Source organism: Gigantopelta aegis, chromosome 3 (assembly GCF_016097555.1).
Source record: "Gigantopelta aegis isolate Gae_Host chromosome 3, Gae_host_genome, whole genome shotgun sequence".
NCBI lineage: Eukaryota > Metazoa > Mollusca > Gastropoda > Neomphalida > Peltospiridae > Gigantopelta > Gigantopelta aegis.
The window spans coordinates 21519772-21539582 of record NC_054701.1 but is presented as its reverse complement, the minus strand read 5'-3'; the positions used below and the strand labels follow the sequence as shown (position 1 = coordinate 21539582).

Below are 19811 nucleotides of genomic sequence, written 5' to 3'. Positions count from 1 at the left end.
AAGACAGAAGAGAAATTGTGATGGCCCTCATCAACAGTTCTCCGCAATCAATGTGAGTGAATATTTAACTGGATTCCCCAATTTACATCCAACTAAGATTATACCACACTCGACGTGGCACATATCTTAACTCTCTGGGATGTGTATCTCTAAGGCTTTCGAGTCCAGGCATATAGCGGTACGGGCTTCCTTTTCTGTAGGGGCAGAAGGTTGGGTTTTGCCCGAATTAAACGAAAATGCCAGAATCTTGATAACATTTATTCAAATTAGTGTTAATGCCAACCAGTTCTATAGGGTTGCAAACGAATCACTACACATTTCTACATGGATTACAACTAATTTTGCGGTGAAAAAGGTTAAAAAGGTTTCAAGTTTGTACATTTTACCCGAATATCTCTATAGTTTTTCCTGAATTTGAGTATTTTCTGCAGCATTGGGGGGGGGGGGGGGGGGGGGGGGGGGGGTTGCAGGGCAAGTAGAGTTTCGATATATTTCATTAGTATCAGTCGATAAAACAGTCATGCGCACCACAATGTAGGTTGCAGGGAAGTAAATAATAATACACTATCTGCCATATTAACATAAATGCAAAAGTGGAGAACAAGAATATTCCTGGGTGAATCGCATACATAGTGATAATGACTTTATATTTTGTGCTTCACAGTTATCTGAATTAGATGTTATCAACTTAAATCTGTGCACAGAAAGTTGTGAACAACATACACAAGCCATCTTGCCAAATATCAAAGTTCTTACTTACTTGACAACCACTGAAACATTTGTTTTAAACACTGCCAGTATTTACAATGTACTGCAGTCATGTGTAATACAACGCTGGTTGGTCCATTTACTTCCTTGCTACCTGATCAGGTCAGGTCATAGGGTTAACGTGCACATTTAGAGCAAGCTGATGTAGTGCACACCTGTCGTGGGCACAATGCGTGAGCAAGCCCTTGCGTCCAAGACAGGAAGAGGAGGGGAAGGCGGGATACTCGCTTACGATTTGCGCACTTGAGGAGCACGTAAATCCCCTTGGTTGCCCGAGGTAAAGGAGGCGGGAGGGGGGGGGGGGGGGGGGGGGGGTGGTTGGGGGAATAATGGTGAAAGTTTTTCAGTGGGAGAATTAAGTAAAACAATTGAAATAATTGATTTGCGTTATGTCCGAAAACAAACTTGTGATTGGACGCAGATCTTGAACGGTTCGGCCGAAAGTTGAAGTTGTCGGATTGTTTGAAGTTAGACCTAAATTGGATCCGACATTACAGCTACTATGGCAACTACATTGACGTCAGAAGTGTATTATAACAGTTTCCAATGTACTATTATAGCCCGGGGTATAACGATAAAGTGAGAAAATACGATATTTATGACCGCTTATTGTAGACCATATGGATAATAAATATACAGAACCTCACACACGTTGTTTTCGCTTTCTATTTATTGCATGAGTTTATTTTGCGCAAGACTATATATACCACGAGACCGCGTAGCAAAATGAACGACTTCAATAAATAGGAAGCAAAAACAACGTATGTTTGGTTCTGTATTTATTACATACCTTCTTTTATTTTTCACAAAAACGGTTTTTAATTTAACGCCATAAATACACTGTCTGAAATCTATTAATAAATCCTCCTTTCATGGATTTTCTTAACATTACGAATCATACTCTGCGGAAATCTTGTGTAAAGTTTCAAATATGATGTGATGTCATTTGTAAATCAGACACGACGTCAGTAATAAAAAGGCGCTAACGCCAGTAAATATAAATAGGGAATTTCCCATATACAAGTTCCGGTCCAGATCGCACATATGTGTGATACAAGATAAATTTATCACACGGTTCGAAAACGTCTATATCACAACAGTAAGATTGAATAGGTATGTAATATATTGATCCCGGGCAGTATACATAATATATAAATGTCAAAATAGCTAGAATTCATAGCTTTGACAGTATAAAAAATACTATAATGATTTTATTGTGTATATATTTGCACAGCCCGATTCAGTTAAGGACTCCGGAGGCCAAAATGAAAATCTGCAACACGACGACGCCAGCCACGCTGTCAGACGTTCACCAGAACACCTGCGTTGGCCGAGCAGGTAATTAAAAGTGTTAAAGCACGTCTGTTGTGAGCAAGGATAATTCTGACTCATGGAAGGGAGTTTTTGAAATATAGCGCAGTGAAATTTTATAATTAACGTTAAAGAAACTAAGTGATCAGAAAAAAATAATTTAAAAATACGAAAGAAAGAAAGGAAAAAAAAGAGAGAGAGAGAAAAAATCCCAACAGCACAAAAATGCATAAAAACAAACAATCGCCACCAAATTATTTTATTTAATAAAATAACCCCCTATAACCCAAAGCAAAGAAAACAACAATTAGAGGGAACGAAAATAAAAAAAACAACAACAACACCTATTAGGATTAGGTTTAAGGTAATTATAACCAACCATGGATCGAACACGTTTGCCGTGGATAGGAGAATAGGATAATATATGCAGAGCACTACAAGACGAAGTGAAAGCCAATTCATAAAAAAAAAAAAAAAAAAAAAAAAAAAAAAAATATATATATATATATCGTGCGCCAAATCAGTGATTCTTTATATGTCAGTTGTTCATAGCTCCATTAGAGGGCAATATTTGTGCCAACCGCTGTGCAGTAATTCCATCCCCATCGGCGTATGTTAAAGTTGTGCCTCGTGTGACATGAGAGAATCTACGCATTCTGTTTGCATATAAAGGCGACGCCACACGATACGAGTGCCCCGAACAAGAACAGCCACGAGAATAACCGATGTTTATCTTGTCAATCGGCTATTCTCGTATGAGGCACACGTTTCTTGTGGCGTCGGCGTAAGGCGACTTTTGTTTGTTTGTTGTGAGCTCGAGTAGGACAGTGTCATCCTGACTTATTTAATTGTTGATGTGTTAAGCATTTATTGGATAAGTTTCATTACATGTGGCATATATCTAAATCAGGTAGAATGCAAATACGAACAACACAGCAACTGTATAGGCACCTCTTTCAGATTATTGTATAAAAAATGAAAAATATTACGAATTTTGATAACTATTATGGATTATCATCTGAAATAATTTTGTTTACTATCCACCACTATTCTAGAGTGTAAAATGAAAATCTTTGGCCATCTTAGATTTCGCCACCTTACGGATTTAGCCCACACTTTTGAGAGGGTCACCCACCGCTACTTTTATTCAGAAGGCTTTGAAGATATGATAAACACCTTCAAACATTTGTCCTCGTAAACTGGTCACGGAACTGTATTATTTTGTATGACGCTCTCCAGGCCTATGATTCACAATTGAAACGTTTTCGCCATTGTCAGCTGCTTGGTATATGCATGCATAATACAAATAAATACAATGGTTCTAAATACCGTATTTTATTTGTTCGAACAGGACAACACAACGACTGCTTCCTAGGAGACGACACGGATGTTGGAACCTACACCGACGTCACGACGGAAAAGGCGTACCTGGCCCAGGATACCCTCCACTTGCCCATGAGTGGGGAGACCTGCCAACGAAGCGTTGATGCAAAGTCAGTTTATTGAAAAAGAAAAGAAAAGAAAAAAAGGTTGTTTTGTTTTAACGACAGCACTAGAGCACATTGATTTAATAACCATCGGCTCTAGGATGTCAAACATTTGGTCATTTTGACGTCTAGTCTTAGAGAGGAAACCCGCTACATTCGTTTCATTAGTAGCATGGGATCTTTTATATGTACCATCCCACAGGCAGGATAGCACATACCACGGGCTTTGATATACCAGTCGTGGTGCACTGGCTGGGATGAGACATAGTCCAATGGGCCCACCGAAGGTGATCGATCCTAGACCGACCGCGCATCAAGCGAACGCTTTACCACTGGGCTACATCCCATCCCCACTTTATTAATCAGTTCAATAAAGGGCGGGACGTAACCCAATGGTAAACGGCTCGCCTGATCGTGATGCACGGTCGGTCTAGGATTTGGCTATTTCTCGTTCCGGCCAATGCACCAAGAATGTTTTTTCAAGGCATTGGTATGTGCTATCCTGTATGTGGGATGGTGCATATAAAAGATCATTTGCTATTAATAGAAAAATTAAGGCTTTTCTCTCTAAGACTATAATGTCATACTTACCAAATGTTTGACATATAGTAGTCGATGATTAATTAATCAATGTTCTCCATTGGGGTCGTTAAACAAAACAAACTTTAACTTTCAGTTCAGTAATTAATCAAATGTAGACCCCTTAAAGGTAGGGTATACTGAAATAAGAGCCTTATGTGTTGGAAAGATGCATACCCGGACCAGCAACACATACTGACACTTTAACAAAAGAAAAACGCGTAATTTTAGAGTTAATAAAAAAAACATGATTATTCTTGCTGACTGGGGGCAGCCATTTTGTTTCGTTTTTGTGACGTCCGGTGGTATAGCTTGGGGTGAAATGGCGTCAGCTCCGTCGAACTCCTCTTAAACAAACGCTCTAATTTACGACAAGGCGCTTCGCTTTCATCAACCTGACTTGTAAAACAACATAAATAACTTGATAGTATAATAAACTATTTAACTAAATATATTTCAATTTGCATCAGTAGAACGAAATGGAGTTACAGTATTTTTCTCTTTTAAAAAATCCAAAGAAAAAATGCTTATTATTAGGCCTATTGGTAGGGTACGTTCGAGCAGAAACGACCACTCACGATACCCAAGTGATACTTTTCTTTTCTTTGGGACTACGTAATTGGTCAGTTTTGTGATTTTAGATGGGAAAGTCTACTTAATCAAGAGTTTGACAGAATTACTTACAGTATTAAAGTGATCATGTCCATTACGATTTTGAGGGGCGTGCGCGCGGCTATCAGACAATACCTTGTGATCTTAATAAAAGAGGCACGTCTTTTTAGTGTGTCTAGACACAGTGTCTGGGGACCGTCTAAATATACACCTGCCAATCAGGAACCACGGGTACAGGCCACGGAAAGAAAAGACCAATTAACCAAGAACACACTCCGATTATTATTTCAGTACGTGGGTTAATTTATGTACAACACATAATAGTTATTTCAACACTTTGACAATGGTGGCTTATTACAGAACATTGCGATGCATCCGCAAAAATCAGATATGTTTTGTTTCTTCAATTCGAAGACGAATTCCTGACGTGACACGTTAGGTATTACATAACCACCAGCTCGCCAGAGGGCGTATTCACTCGGATGATACAAAATGGCTGCGCCCGTTATATATAATAGCCGGCACATTTAAGCGTTTTATTAATTAACTGTACGATTATACTTGTTGATATTCAACAATAATGTGCGTTATATATCGTTGAATATGCATACCAGGCCAAATGCCTTAATTGTCCCTTCCTTTAAGATTTAACTGTGCACACAGCTAATCATCATCCATCCAAATATTAGCACTTAAACCAAATAACATTCGGCTGGATAAAAGTTCGAAGTGGACCGAACTTTTGATAGCGCAGTTAATACTACCTGTCCTGCCATTGGTTAAAATATGACAGTGTTATTTTAATGGTTTTATTTCATCCAGTATCACTGTATAAATTACCCTTGTGACTGTATGGGCCTTTCTAAGACAATATGTCAGAAATACCAAATGTTAACATGTTAATAAAATCTATGTGCTCCAGTGGTGTCATTAAACAAAAACAAACTTTTTGTGCTTGCGAAACTACTGTCATTTAGTGCAAAACTGGGGCTGTTGTAAAAATGAGCTGTGAAAGGTTCCACTTTCAACTGTTACTGTCTTGGGGAGGGGGGGGGGGGGGGAATTGGTATATTGTATATTATAGTGTTTCTAACCCCATTCGTTAACATTTGGTATAGTATAACCCATTAGGACTATTTTTAGAACAAAGACATATGGTTAATAGTTAGAAATTGGAGATCGGAATTCGGTATTGACACAATATCAATACTTATACCAACATCGAACTGTATTTTCAGTATACAAGTGAGTTAAGGCCAACCTGCTAATCCCCTCTAAATTCCACGCACAGAGCCCTCTGCTGGGCACAGATTTTAAAAGCTATCTTAGTGCTAAGATATCGTAAAACCGTAGCAGGGTATGGTATAGCTTACGACAGTTTTACGATATCGTAGCGCTAAGATAGCTTCGAAAATCTGTAGTCAGGTTTATGCCCAACCCATGCCACAAAACTAACTAACAAATTGGGAAAGATTCGATTTAATTGTGCATCATTATATATGACCAATCGGTCACTGTTACGATTCCATAGGGGTTGCTTGTGTTTATGTTTTCTTCTTCATGTATGATACCTGTCGTGAGCTGAACTCTCTGAACGCGATGACACATGTTGTGCCCACGACATACGTGCTTGAACAGTTGTCTGATTGAAGCACGCCAAAACTGACCCATACTCATACCACACGTATCTCAAGTACCCATACGTACAGAGCCAGTTTATCCTAGTAGCATATGTAGCACGTGCTACGGTTCCCCGCGCTTCAGGGGGCCCCGCGGTAATAGGTACATTTATTTTCCCCAGGTAATTTTTTCCCTCTCCCCGAGTGGGTTGCAAAATATATATCGCTGTTATTTGTGCTACAGGACCCGCGGATCCTTAAACCGGCTCTGAACATACATACAAACATGCATGCATACATACACACATACACACATACATACATAAATAGATATTATTATGCCAATTTGTGTATCGTACTGATTTTACGAAACGAGTGCCAGGATTCTTGTACTTGATACGAGCTTCGTAAAATCAGTACGATTTACATGCGAGTGTAATAATTTCTTTATTATCCATATTAACCATTATTTTATTTTTTATGAATAACAAGCTAGGACCATGACAAATCGTTTCAAATCTAACTAGATAGGAAGGAAGGAAATGTTTCATTTAACGACGCACTCAACACATTTTATTTACGGATATATGGCGTCAGACATATGGTTAAGGACAACACAGATATTGAGAGAGGAAACCCGCTGTCGCCACTTCATGGGCTACTCTTTTTCTATTAGCAGCAAGGGATCTTTTATATGCACCAGCTGACAGACAGGATAGTACATACCACGGCCTTTGTTACACCAGTCGTGGTGCACTGGCTGGAGTGAGAAATAGCCCAATGGGCACACTGACGGGGATCGATCCCAAACCGACCGCGCATCAAGCGAGCACTTTACCACAGGGCTACGCCGTCTCGCCCCCTAACTAGAAAGAGACGAGGAAATGACGTCATTTTGGCAAGCGATTATACAGAGCTTTGACGTAGGAAGGCGCATTATGTTATGACGTCGCTCCTCAGTGGAGCTAATTTTAATTAGATTGAAAAAATAGACTAAAACGCGACTCCATAACCGTTACCTTTCAGACGCACGTGCATTTTTGTGGTATTAGAAACATCAGGATGACCAGAAACATTTCGGTTGTACGAAAATGGATAATCTAAACAATAAAATATAAATAATGTTTGATTTCAGTGATCATAAACGACTCTAATAGTGAAAAACATGCCTTAGTGTTTAAAACTTGGGCCTGTCCCTTTAAAAAAATGTTGTTATGACGTTAAATTAAAAACCGTTCTAGTAAAACATAAAAGAAGGTATGTAATAAATACAGAACTTCACATACGTTGTATTCGCATCTTATTTATTGCACTCGTTTATTTTGCGAAAGAACATACCACGAGACCGCGTAGCAAAATAAACTTGTGCAATAAATAGGATGCGAAGTTATATATATATATATATATATAACTATCGCGAAATTTAGGGATGCGGCGGGCCCCTGGAGCCCCCCCCCCCCCCCCCCGAATTCCTTTTTCAATGGTTAATCAAATATCAATATATTTAACATTCATTAGAATTATCAATAATTATATCATAATTTCAAAATAAATAATTCACGTGTTTTCGTGTACATAAACGTGAAGTCTAAAACACTTTCCCGTATTTTAAAAATTATAGTCATTATTTTTTTCTGTTACATTTATTTAAACTGAAAAGAAAAACACAGAAAAATGCAAAGAAAACGAAAGTTTTACACCTTAATTGACAGTCAGTCGAGTTCACAATTGTTACAAACAATAAAAGCGAAATACAATCCACGTGTGTACAAAATCTACTCGAGAAAAAACATTAATGTAGGCATCTTAGCCATGCATGACAATGAACATGTATGCATCTGCAGTATTGTGCCACTCAAGAAAACGATTCTGAAGCCGATAATGAGATGGGTCATGTGTGATCGTTCATTTTCATTGTAATATTTTTAGCAAGACAAACAAAAAGTGCTAAACTAATCCCGGGACAATAGTGTAGCGTTTATGGGCTACAAAGTGAGGTCATGGGCGGTCTATAAATAGCGAGGTCACCGGGCCACATCTACTGCGCCGAATCACAAGGGGTGTCTACATTTATGCACAATTTTAAAATGTTTATTTACTACAGACACAACAATTTGTAGTGTATTTCATGTTATGCACTGCTTCATTGGTGAGAGACATATTTTGTTAAGTATTTCACAGGGTATAGAAAATGTTATTTGAATGCTTAGGTGCGCCGATACACCGGACAGCATTGTATATGTATGTACGCGTACGTGTAGGCTATGTATATAAAAAATAAATACTTTTAGAAAAATATATAGCTGGGGTAATAAATAGAATAAGAAACTCGGTACCAGTTATTATCAAATTTATGTCCCTCTTGATATACGTTTCACTTGGGCCATAAATGATAATAACTGGTAACTCGTTTATTATCCTCTATGTATGTACTTGATTTCGCAGTGGCCAGGAAACTTCCCGAAGTGGTTGTGAAACGGCATTACGGGAGTTGTTTGGCTTCCACTGGACTCTTTTGCACGACAACTACAACTTGGATGTTCTCAATGACTGGAAGTCTGAACGATGTTTCTATATAATACACCAAAACCTGGGTTACAGGCTGTACTTGAAAAACGTAACTATTCCATTGCATTTCTTATAATGTCATGTTACATTGTGCTATCGATATCACGTTAAGTTAGTACATGCTCTGTTTTGCTTTTTCCTGCCCTGCCCTGCCCTGCCCTGCCCTGCCCTATACTGCCCTGCCCTGCCCTGCTCTGCCCTCCCCTGCCCTACGCTGTACCTTACCATACCAGGGGTGAAGAAATGGCAAATATTTCACTAGCCCGCCGGACCAGAACAAAAATGTCTACTAGTCCCCCAGCCTATGGAAAATATACTTTTGTTTAGCAATATTTTAAAATCACTGGTGTTCGAAGCAGGATACAAGGGGGTGCCTACATTTATGCACACTTTTAAACTGTAGCAGCATGTATGTGTGTGCATATATGTGTGTGATACTTTGTGACACCTTACTACGCCACTGTATGTATATATATTTAATGACAAAAACATTAAGTAAGTTATCAACATCACGTGGCAAACGAACGAAATCAGACCCCAAACCTTCAAGGGTTGATTGACAAATCTATACATGTTGAAATATTCTTATCAAGACTACGCTATTCACATTTCGTTCATATAGATTTACAAATGCAAGTGACATTCCGCAAGTATTTAATAGAAGAATCTATTCAAAACACACCTACAACATACTTTCAACGTAAATATCTGTCCAAATGTCCGTCTGGGAGTGGGGGTGCCAGAACAAATCCTATCCTCAAATGAGGGCAAATGCTAATATGAATAAACGTAATTCGTTTAATTCGGGCAACCATCAGCGTGCCTCATCCCCATCTCCACCCATGTACACTTACGGTGCTATGATGTGCTGCGCTGTGCTATTCAACAATTACCATGCCATACATTTTGTTGTGTTCTATTTCTACAGGTGATTCTTCCAACCTCAGTAGAAGCTGGAGGGGAGGTGTGTTACCACATTGTTTTGAGCAACATTGTTAGCGCTCCATACAAACCCTGGAAGGTCGCCCTTGTGTTCAAGTCACAAACAGGGTAACTCTGTTTTAATATACAGCAGAATACAATAGCGTTAATGAAGCATTTAAATGTTTAGAAACAATCGGTTAGTACACACACCCGTTCACTTTAACCTCAGTTTTGGATAAAAATACAAACATGTTTCCACCATAACAACTAGTCGTCATTGTCAACTGATTTGGATTTGAATTCATTTATGATTTTCCTACGCCCCATTTCGTCATTATGGAACAGTATCATATTTATAGGATATTTAACGAGCTTCCATTTCGTATCATGTTTATGTCCCAAGTGAAATAATTTCCAATTGTCACAAGCTTTAGCGAGTGACAATGAAAATTATTTCACGAGGAACATAAACATGATACGAAATGGTAGCGAGTTTAATATCCTATTTATTACACATAATCGATCTTAATTCATATCAATCAACTCGGTTGGCTGACGTTCCTGTAATAGTGCGTTAATCAATGACGTCGCAGTGTTACGTAGCACTTATTACTATATGGGTAATAAATCATACTGGGTAATAAATCATACTATGTTCTAGCTTACACACACATATAGTATATATATATATATTATACCCCGCGGACATTTAATAAAAGTATATTGACGTGCGAGGGTCAAAATTGACGCGCGATCTGACCAGAGACGACTAATTTATTTTGTTTGTAGTTTCTCAATCTTCATTTTATTTCTAAACTTTTTTTTTCTCGAAATTCTTGGGAAGAAAACTGCGGTTTGTGCATATTACAAACATTAGAACGAAAAACCAAAGATTCCGATTTTACAACGACTGATCATCTAAATGAGAAAATAGATCTATGATATAATTTGAACAGTTAAAGAGGCTTTATCAGTCGGGAACATGTTACAATGGCAGCGTTTTAACTCGGATTCAGTTCTGACTGGATCGACCTCGTTATCATTCATTTCATTTCAACTTATTTTCGTACTTATATCCAATTAAAGTTCAAGCACGTTGTCCTGGGCACACACCTCAGCTATCTGGGCTGTCTGTCCAGAACAGTGGGTTAGTTAATTGTTAGTGGTTAGTGAGAGAGAAGAGGGTGTAGTGACCTTACAGCTACCCATGGAGTCGTTAAAACTCACTCTGGGTGGGAGTCGGTACTGCGAACCCTGTACCTATCAACATTACTATTAACCACGACGCCACCAATTCAGTGTTGATATTATTTTAACAGCAGCCAGTACTATGCCGTAGATTTGGACAACGTAGACGTTCGATCTTGGCTCCCTGGTCCTGACATAGTCCTGTCTGGCACTACCAAACTTCCGTCTGACGCTACCAGTGGAACGTATGATGTAAGTGTGTCACGTGGTTTTAGGGTCTTAGATGAACGTTTGCATCATATAAAATGTATGTAACTAGTTTAGGTAGAGGACTACAGTTATATGTAATTCTTCAACAGGGATTTGCATATCCCAGTTGAAAATTTACAAATAACTGCCCACCCATGTCTTAAAAAAAAAAAAGATAGAAATAGCGATGTTTTAAGTATCTTGAACATTTCAAATAGGGTCATAATTATAAACAGGATTCATTTTAAATAGTTCTATATCATTTTTTAATGTTACTTCTATGATAATGTGCCCAAATGTGCGAAATGTGTTCCCAAAATGGATGATTTTTTTTGGTGCATTTTCGACAATCCCACACCCGTTTCAAGTCGTATCCATATGGGAGTTGGCAGATATGACATACTTATTTATGGAAACTTTGTTCATAAAACCTTTTAAAAATCCCCATTTGAATAAAATGTTAGCTCTTCAGTTTTTCACAAAATCCCCATTTGAATAAAATGTTAGCTCTTCAGTTTTTCACAAAATCAGTTATTTTGAAAATTACCAAAACCTGTCACCCCCTCATGTTTGTCACAATTGAAGCCCGGTGCATGGATACCGAGCCTCATTACAGCCAAACTGTTGGTACTCCTGATGAATTTTTTTTTATTAAAATTTAAAAAATAACGCCTTGGCTATCACTAAGCTTAAGGATCTACATCATGTTCCTAACAAGTAGCCTCCACACATTATAGTAGGCAAAAACAACAAAACTTTTTTTTCGCAACACAAGGGAGTTAACTGTATATTGCTACTTTAGGAATTTTGGGTTCATCAACTCTAACAATAATATTCTCAAACCCTCGCATTACCAAATAATAAATACATTTAGAAATACATGATAAAATCATTTGTTTTAAACATTAATTAATTAATATAATATATTCTCAACATGTAATGATTTTGATGCACCTCACAAAATATTTAGATAATACTTTTATCTAAACAGCTATGATTGTATTTAGACCGAACTTTGAGCTTTACAATTTAAATGATGCAGATGTTCCTGGCGATCTATGACGAGAAAACGAAGCAGCTGTCTAACTACTGCATCCTCCTGGCCAATACTGGCGTCCCTCAATACACTGCGGGATTAAACTCGCTCCAGACAACCATCCAAGTGAGAATATTAAACAATTGTTAGCTGGTTTTATTTTTTTTATTTCATGTTTAATTATTGTTTGTGGTTATATCCAGTTATTATTTAATTAAAATCAATGTGCTCGTTCGTTCATTCATTCATTCATTCATTTATTCATTCATTCATTTATTCACACAATCGTAGGAAGGAGTCAAAAGGTGTGGGGGGGTCACATGCCCCTCTTGCCCCCCCCCCCCCCCCCCGCTTCCTACGCCAACGATTCATTCATTCAGCCCTTCCTTTCTTCTTTCATTATTTCAACCATTTATTCAATTACCATTCATTCATTTATTCCATCAATCAACTGTTGTCTCATTCAGTCAATTAATTAATCACTTCATTCATCCCTCAATTCATTCATTCCAACAACCATCCATTCATTTATACTTTAAAACAAATCTCTTACTACTTCACGTCTTGTTTCATGTTTGCCATTTTTATATATATAACATATAACATAACATATATATATATATATATATATATATATATATATATATATATATATATATATATATATATATATATATATATATATATATATATATATATATATAACATGTTATTTACTTTTCTTTATTTAAAAGGTATCTGGAGTAAATTCTGAAACTAGTTCATGCACCTCTGCCACGACCTGGACACCTCCTACCCCAGGAACCTACTCAAGAGTATTTATTCCACGTAAGATACTTATTATTAAATATAAATTGCGCACAGATTAATTACATAGATTATATTTCTTAAATAACCATTATTTATTTTAGAATAACTAGTTTGAAAATGTATTTAACTGACAAAAGCATATGAATGAATGAATGTTTAACGACACCCCAGCACGAAAAAGGCATTGGCTATTGGGTGTCAAACTATGTAAATGAATGAATGAATGAATGAATGTTTAACGACACCCCAGCATGAAAAATACATCGGCTATTGGGTGTCAAACTATGGTAAAATGCAAGAAAAGTGTGTTGCTCATCATCAATATAAAAATCAAACAGGTCACTAAAAACACAGTGTAAAGGACTGTTTAAAAATACAAATATCACAGATAGATATAATTAAAATTTAGAATAAAATTCAGTATCTCGTAAAAACTGCAATAAAAGTTCTGGATGGAATCGAAATGATTCCATCACATTTCTTTGTCCAAATATATCTGTTCGAGTTGCTGACAACTGCTTACACTCCACCAAAATGTGTCGCACAGTCAGAAGACACTGGCAGTGCTCACACTGAGGTGGAGGATCTTTCTTCAAGATAAATGAATGGGTTAAGTAAGTGTGACCGATGCGGGCACGACACAAGACGATTTCATCCTTCCTGCACTGTGTATAGGAGGACTGCCACTCTCCCAAGACTGGCTTGATAGCATGAAGCTTGTTCGCAACCTCACCGTCCCAATCACGTTGCCAAGCTGAAAAGATAAATTGGTTGATACAATATTTAAAATCAGTATAAGGTACACCAACCCTGGCATGAGGCAAATCCAAAGCAGACTTGGCAGCTGAATCTGCCTTTTTATTACCCCTGATGCCAACATGGCTGGGTACCTAACAAAATACAATGTCTTTATTGGCAATAGATAAACAAAAAACACTTTCATATCACCATCCCAATTAAGGGATGGTCCAACTTCATATTACGTAAAGCTTGGAGACACGAAAGTGAGTCAGTAAAAATAATAAATTTGGATGCATTAGAATACTTTATTTCTTCCAAGGCTTTAATGACTGCCCAAACTTCAGCACTAAAAATCAGTATTGTGTCTGATGGTAAAACTGTAGCACAAGCCACAGAATTTCCATCCCGTGATCCATCTGTATACACAGAAATGTAATCACGGTACTTGTTTTGAATTTCCATGAAAAACTGTTTATAAATAACAGCATCTGTGCGATCTTTCTTCAGATCTTTGCGCCAGATCAAACACAATTTTAGGTGGTGTAAGACACCAAGGTGGTAAAACAAAATATGAAGGAGTTTCCAAAGTGTCATTTAAATCAATGTTGGAAAGCGACAAAAAACGCTTAATGCGAAGACCAAATGTACGAATAGCATTTAGCCTTGCATCAAACAACTTACTATATTTGTTGTCAAACACCGCATCATGTGCTGGATGTTTTGGTAAAGATTTAATCTTGGCAGCATACTGCAGAGAAAGCTTGGCACGTCTAGCACCCAAACAAGGTTCGTGTGCATCAACGTACAAGCTCTCTACAGGAGATGTTCTAAACGCACCAAGACAAAGCCTAAGTCCTTGATTGTGTATAGGATCTAGCATCTGCAAGTACGACTTGCGTGCCGACCCATACACAATGCACCCATAATCAAGTTTTGATCTAACTAGAGATCTATACAGACGGAGCATAACCTTTCGGTCTACTCCCCATTCCGTATTACCAATAACTTTTAAAATATTGAGAGCTTTCATCCCCTCCTTTTTAACATATTTAAGATGGGGCACAACAGATAGCTTCCTGTCAAATATAACCCCCAGAAATTTAGTCTCCTCCACAACTGGAATTGGATTTTTGTCCAGAAACAACTGTGGATCTAAGTGGAGACCTCTTTTCTGGCAGATATGCATACAAACCGTTTTTGCCTTTGAGAATCGAAAGCCATTGTCAGTTGCCCATTGATGAAATTTATTCAAACAAAGCTGCAACTTACGTTCAATGATACTCATATTGGACGATCTGTAACAAATCTGAAAATCATCGACATATAACGAGCAATCCACACCAGGTGTTAAACACTGGGAGATGCTGTTAATTTTCACAGAAAATAAAGTTACAGACAGGATACTACCTTGAGGCACACCCATCTCCTGTGGGTGAATGTCAGACAAATGTCGACCCCAACCGAACTTTAAAAGATCTATCTTTTGAAAATTGTGAAATAAAAACAGGAAGGCGACCTCTAAGGCCCATGCCATGGATGTCGTTTAAAATCCCATACTTCCACGTGGTATCGTAAGCTTTCTCCAAATCAAAAAACACTGAAACCAAGTGCTGATTATGGATGAAAGCTTCCCTACAAAACGTTTCAAATCTAACAAGATGATCAACCGTGCTACGTCTAGATCTGAACCCACATTGCACGTTAGTAAGCAATTTGTGAGATTCAAGATACCAAACGAGTCTACGATTGATCATTCGTTCCATGGTTTTACAAATGCAACTTGTCAAAGCGATAAGGCGATAACTAGTAGGATTGGTTGGATCCTTACCAGGCTTGGGAATAGGAATGATAATAGCTTTCCTCCAATCAGAAGGAAAGTCTCCAGAAATCCAGATGTTATTAAAAATATTCAACAGAACCATCAAAGATGATTCAGGTAAATGTTTCAATAACTGATAATGAATTTCATCCGGTCCTACTGAAGTATCATGGGCTCGACGAAGAGCATCCTGCAATTCCTCCATAGAGAAATGCCTGTTGTATACTTCAGCATTTTCGGATTTAGTTCTGACAGATGTAAAAGCATCTGTACTGAAAGCAGAAGATGAATTATGAGAAAAGTTATCTGCCAATGCATTGGCAATGTCACGATGAGACGTAACATCCGTATCATTGACAGACAAATGATGAACTGTATTACTGGATTCTTTACCTTTGATTTTACGGATCCTATTCCAGACAGATTTCACTGATGTCTGTGAATTCAACTTGGAGACAAAAGTTCTCCAAGATGATTTCTTACTCTGTCTAATCTCTCTGCGAGCCTTAGCCCTAGCAATACGAAATGCATCCAGGTTGTCTGCTGTAGGTTCACGTTTGAACCGCTCAAGCAACCTGTTTCGCTCTTTGAATTCATCTTTGCACGTATCGTTAAACCATGGTTTATTGAAACGCTTTGGCACTGCCGAAGTCTTTGGAATAGTTTCATCTGCAATGTCCTTCAAGATGGAAGTGAACAAAGACATGGGATCATCAGCATCAGTAATGGCAAATTGTTGCAGACGAGTGCTGCACAGATGCTGAAACTGACCCCAATTTGCCTTCGCCAACTTCCACCTTTGAACCCTTTCAAGTGATGGTGGTCCATCATTCTCCAAAATAATGGGAAAGTGGTCACTACCACAAAGGTCTGAACCAACTTTCCAGGGGAAATCAAGAAAAAGTGAAGGACTACAAAGGGTTAAATCTATAGAAGTGAAAGAACCACTTGCAGAATGAAAATATGTATGACTTTTATCATTGAAGAAAAGTAAGTCATTTTTGAGAATTAAGTCTTCCAATTGTTTACCTCTAATATTTACATCCTCACATCCCCACAAAGTGTGGTGAGCATTAAAATCTCCCATAATAATAAAGGGAGTAGGGAGCTGATCAATAAGACATTGAAAGTCCCTAGGATTAAAACTAAACTGGTTTCGAGGTGGCAAGTAAACTGAACACAGAGTTATAGTTTTATGAGCCGTGACCTTTACAGCCACAGCTTGTAAATTTGTAGTTAATGCTACTATACTCTGAGGAATGTTTTCATTAACAAGAATAGAAACACCCCCAGATGCTTTACTTTCAGTTTCTTGAAATTTATGATAGAGGTTAAATCCTCTCGTAGTAACATGATCAGTGTCCTTCAAGAACGTTTCCTGAAGACACACTGCAAGAGGATTATGTTTTTGAATTAAAAGACTTAATTCATCAAAATTGGGCCTAAGCCCACGGCAGTTCCACTGAATGACTGAATTAGCCATTAGGGGGAAGTACGGGAGTTAGCGTTACTTTTTCCTTTGATGTTGATCGTGAACGACGTTGAGATGAAACATCCATCTCGTCAGTCATATCAACAAGCAAACCATCAAAGGAATTGCTAACTGGAACAGGTCGCATTTCAATCTTTTTTAACCGCCCCGAAGAGCGATCTTTTTTAGATGAAACGTTCTGTTTTCCTGGCTGAGAAAGACTGCTAGGGCCTGGCACCACAGCAGTCGATCTACCTGAAGAATTCGTTAAGTCCAATTACACTTGGGTCATTGTGCTAGTTGTCTTGTGCTTTTGAATAGCTCCTTGTTGTTTTTGAGCTGCCTTGTCAGCTTGTTTTGCAGTTTTTTCAACATCTGAAAGCTTTCTGTATTTAGCTTCATCGTATCGCCACGTTAGGTCAGTGTTGATGGCAACACTTCGTGTGGAGACCTTGACTGCCGCAGCATAGGACTTCCCTACTACGACAGAAACTTCTGTCTCCACAAATTTTCTAGCCTCAGGAAATGACAAGTGTTTTTCAACTTTGACCTGCTGCACCTTTTTTTCCAAATTCCATTTTGCACATTCTCGCGAATATGCAAAATAGTTTCCCTTACAATTTACACAGATAATGTCACTGGTGCATGTCTTACTGTTGTGGTCAAATTCACCATAACGAGCACATGTCAGCTTGTTTCAACATGTAGTTTGGCCATGACCAAACTTTTGACAGTTAAAACATCGTAACGGGTTTGGAACAAAAGGCACAACAGGTATATGCAGATATCCAGCCTTAACAGATTCTGGAAGGGTAGGCTTGTCAAAGGTTAAAATCAAAGTATTCGTCGGTACAAGTTCATTGTTCCAGCGAATCTTGATTCTCCTCACTGATGTCACACCCTGTGGTGACAAGTTTTCAGTAATTTCATCTTCACTGACTCCTTCCAAATCTTTCGACCAAATAACTCCCTTAAAAGAATTCAGGGATAAATGTGGCGATACTTTAATTGGTACATTACACAAGACTGTCGACTTAAGAAGACACCGAGAGTGAGTCCAAGTCGAACATTCTACCAGCAACGAACCATTTTTCATCTTTTTAACATTGTTTGGCTCGCCAGCCAAGCCAACAAGTCCTTTCTGAACAGCAAACGGTGACAGTTTGCTCAAGGCTCCGTCTAAAGAAAAACTGATGGCTAGAAACCTTGGCCAGGATTCAGAAGTTATTACTTTTGATTTTTTAGAATTAACAATAATCCTAGATGATGAAGAATCCGCAACCTCGGTGTGGACCCTTTTCAGGGTCCCATCTAAAGTATGGAAGTTAGTGTTATCCATATTTTGAGTCATAAATGTTATCAACCATGCCCCCACCCACCACGGAGTCCAACATGGGGACATGATGCTGCGGATAACCAGCAGACACTCATGCCAGGGATACATGGTTGATATACTCAGGCAAGAATACTATTATCACCCGATTGACCCTATCCACCGCCCTAAGAGCAACAAATACAAATAATATATAAACAATGTTTGTTCTTGACAAAATTAACAAAACAAAGGTAAATAAAAATAATCCAAAACTGATTTTATTCAGTATTTTATAACAATCACTTTATTTTGTCAACACCGTGACGGTCAATACCGTTACAGTATGTCATTACGATTTTGATCAAGTGTCTACATAACCACATGTTCAACATGAAATAGCCTTAAAATGTACCGAGGTGTGGCTAAACAAATATTCCTTTGCACTCCTATTGTTTTGTGCATTTACTTGTGTGAACATGCCATAATTGCGTCCAACATTCTATTTCCGTTGCATTTCGAAGCTTTCTCAGTGTTCCTTGTTAAAAGAAATAAAATATGTTTGTGTTATTTTATTCCTTGATGGGCTAATCAAAAGATATGAATCAGTAAATGTTCATCACGTATAAAATATTTAGATTTTTTTTATTAAAATAAAATAAAATATGTCAACACGATAACATGGCAGGCATTGCTATCAGACCCTGTTCCGGGAAAAAGTTGATAAAAATAATAAATTTCAATGTAAAGATCGCTGCTTGTATTTGAAATACATTCATCTGACCCTAGGGATAGATAAGACATGACAATAAAACATCATATTTTAAAAACATTATTTTTTACAAAGGTACTACTATGCAAAGTGACACCTTTTAAAACATGTTAAGATAAGGTAGTGTTTTGAAAAGCAGGATGTGTGTTTATTTTGTTGGAGGAATAATAACTTATGTCTTGCTAGGGCTAAAATCTCCGGATAGTCTCTTTAGCTTACTAAACTCAATTACTGCCGTACAATGTTATTATGAAAATATGTTTGTTTTGTACATTACAGCTACTTAAAGTAACAACATATTCGACTATATCGAAATTGTGGAAGTGGAACAGCTTGTTTTAAAAACATCAAGAAGCGGAGCGCTCCAGTTTCGGTACACCTAGTGATGTGAAATATTTGGACATGTCAACAAACAAATAATAAACATTTCTTTCTTTCTTCTTTCTTAACAAATATGTCTTTCTTACGAAATAAACAAAAATATTTCTTTATTTTCAGTAAATTTTGCACCAGTCATAAAAATTGTCCAGTACAATAAAATTCAG

At 37.7% G+C, this 19811-nt stretch overlaps 1 protein-coding gene across 1 annotated transcript in view; it reads left to right on the top strand.

The window, feature by feature from the left end:
• Positions 1 to 19811, top strand: part of LOC121390412 — a 19859-nt gene extending 48 nt beyond the window's left edge. Inside the window, exons 1-9 of the mRNA XM_041522220.1 lie at positions 1 to 52; positions 2003 to 2106; positions 3431 to 3572; positions 8822 to 8993; positions 9873 to 9994; positions 11188 to 11308; positions 12348 to 12467; positions 13076 to 13169; positions 19546 to 19811. The exon at positions 1 to 52 is cut by the window's left edge and continues 48 nt beyond it. Coding sequence (XP_041378154.1) covers positions 1 to 52; positions 2003 to 2106; positions 3431 to 3572; positions 8822 to 8993; positions 9873 to 9994; positions 11188 to 11308; positions 12348 to 12467; positions 13076 to 13169; positions 19546 to 19553 — 935 coding nt within the window. The 3' untranslated portion in view covers positions 19554 to 19811. The remainder of the gene's footprint in view (positions 53 to 2002; positions 2107 to 3430; positions 3573 to 8821; positions 8994 to 9872; positions 9995 to 11187; positions 11309 to 12347; positions 12468 to 13075; positions 13170 to 19545) is intronic.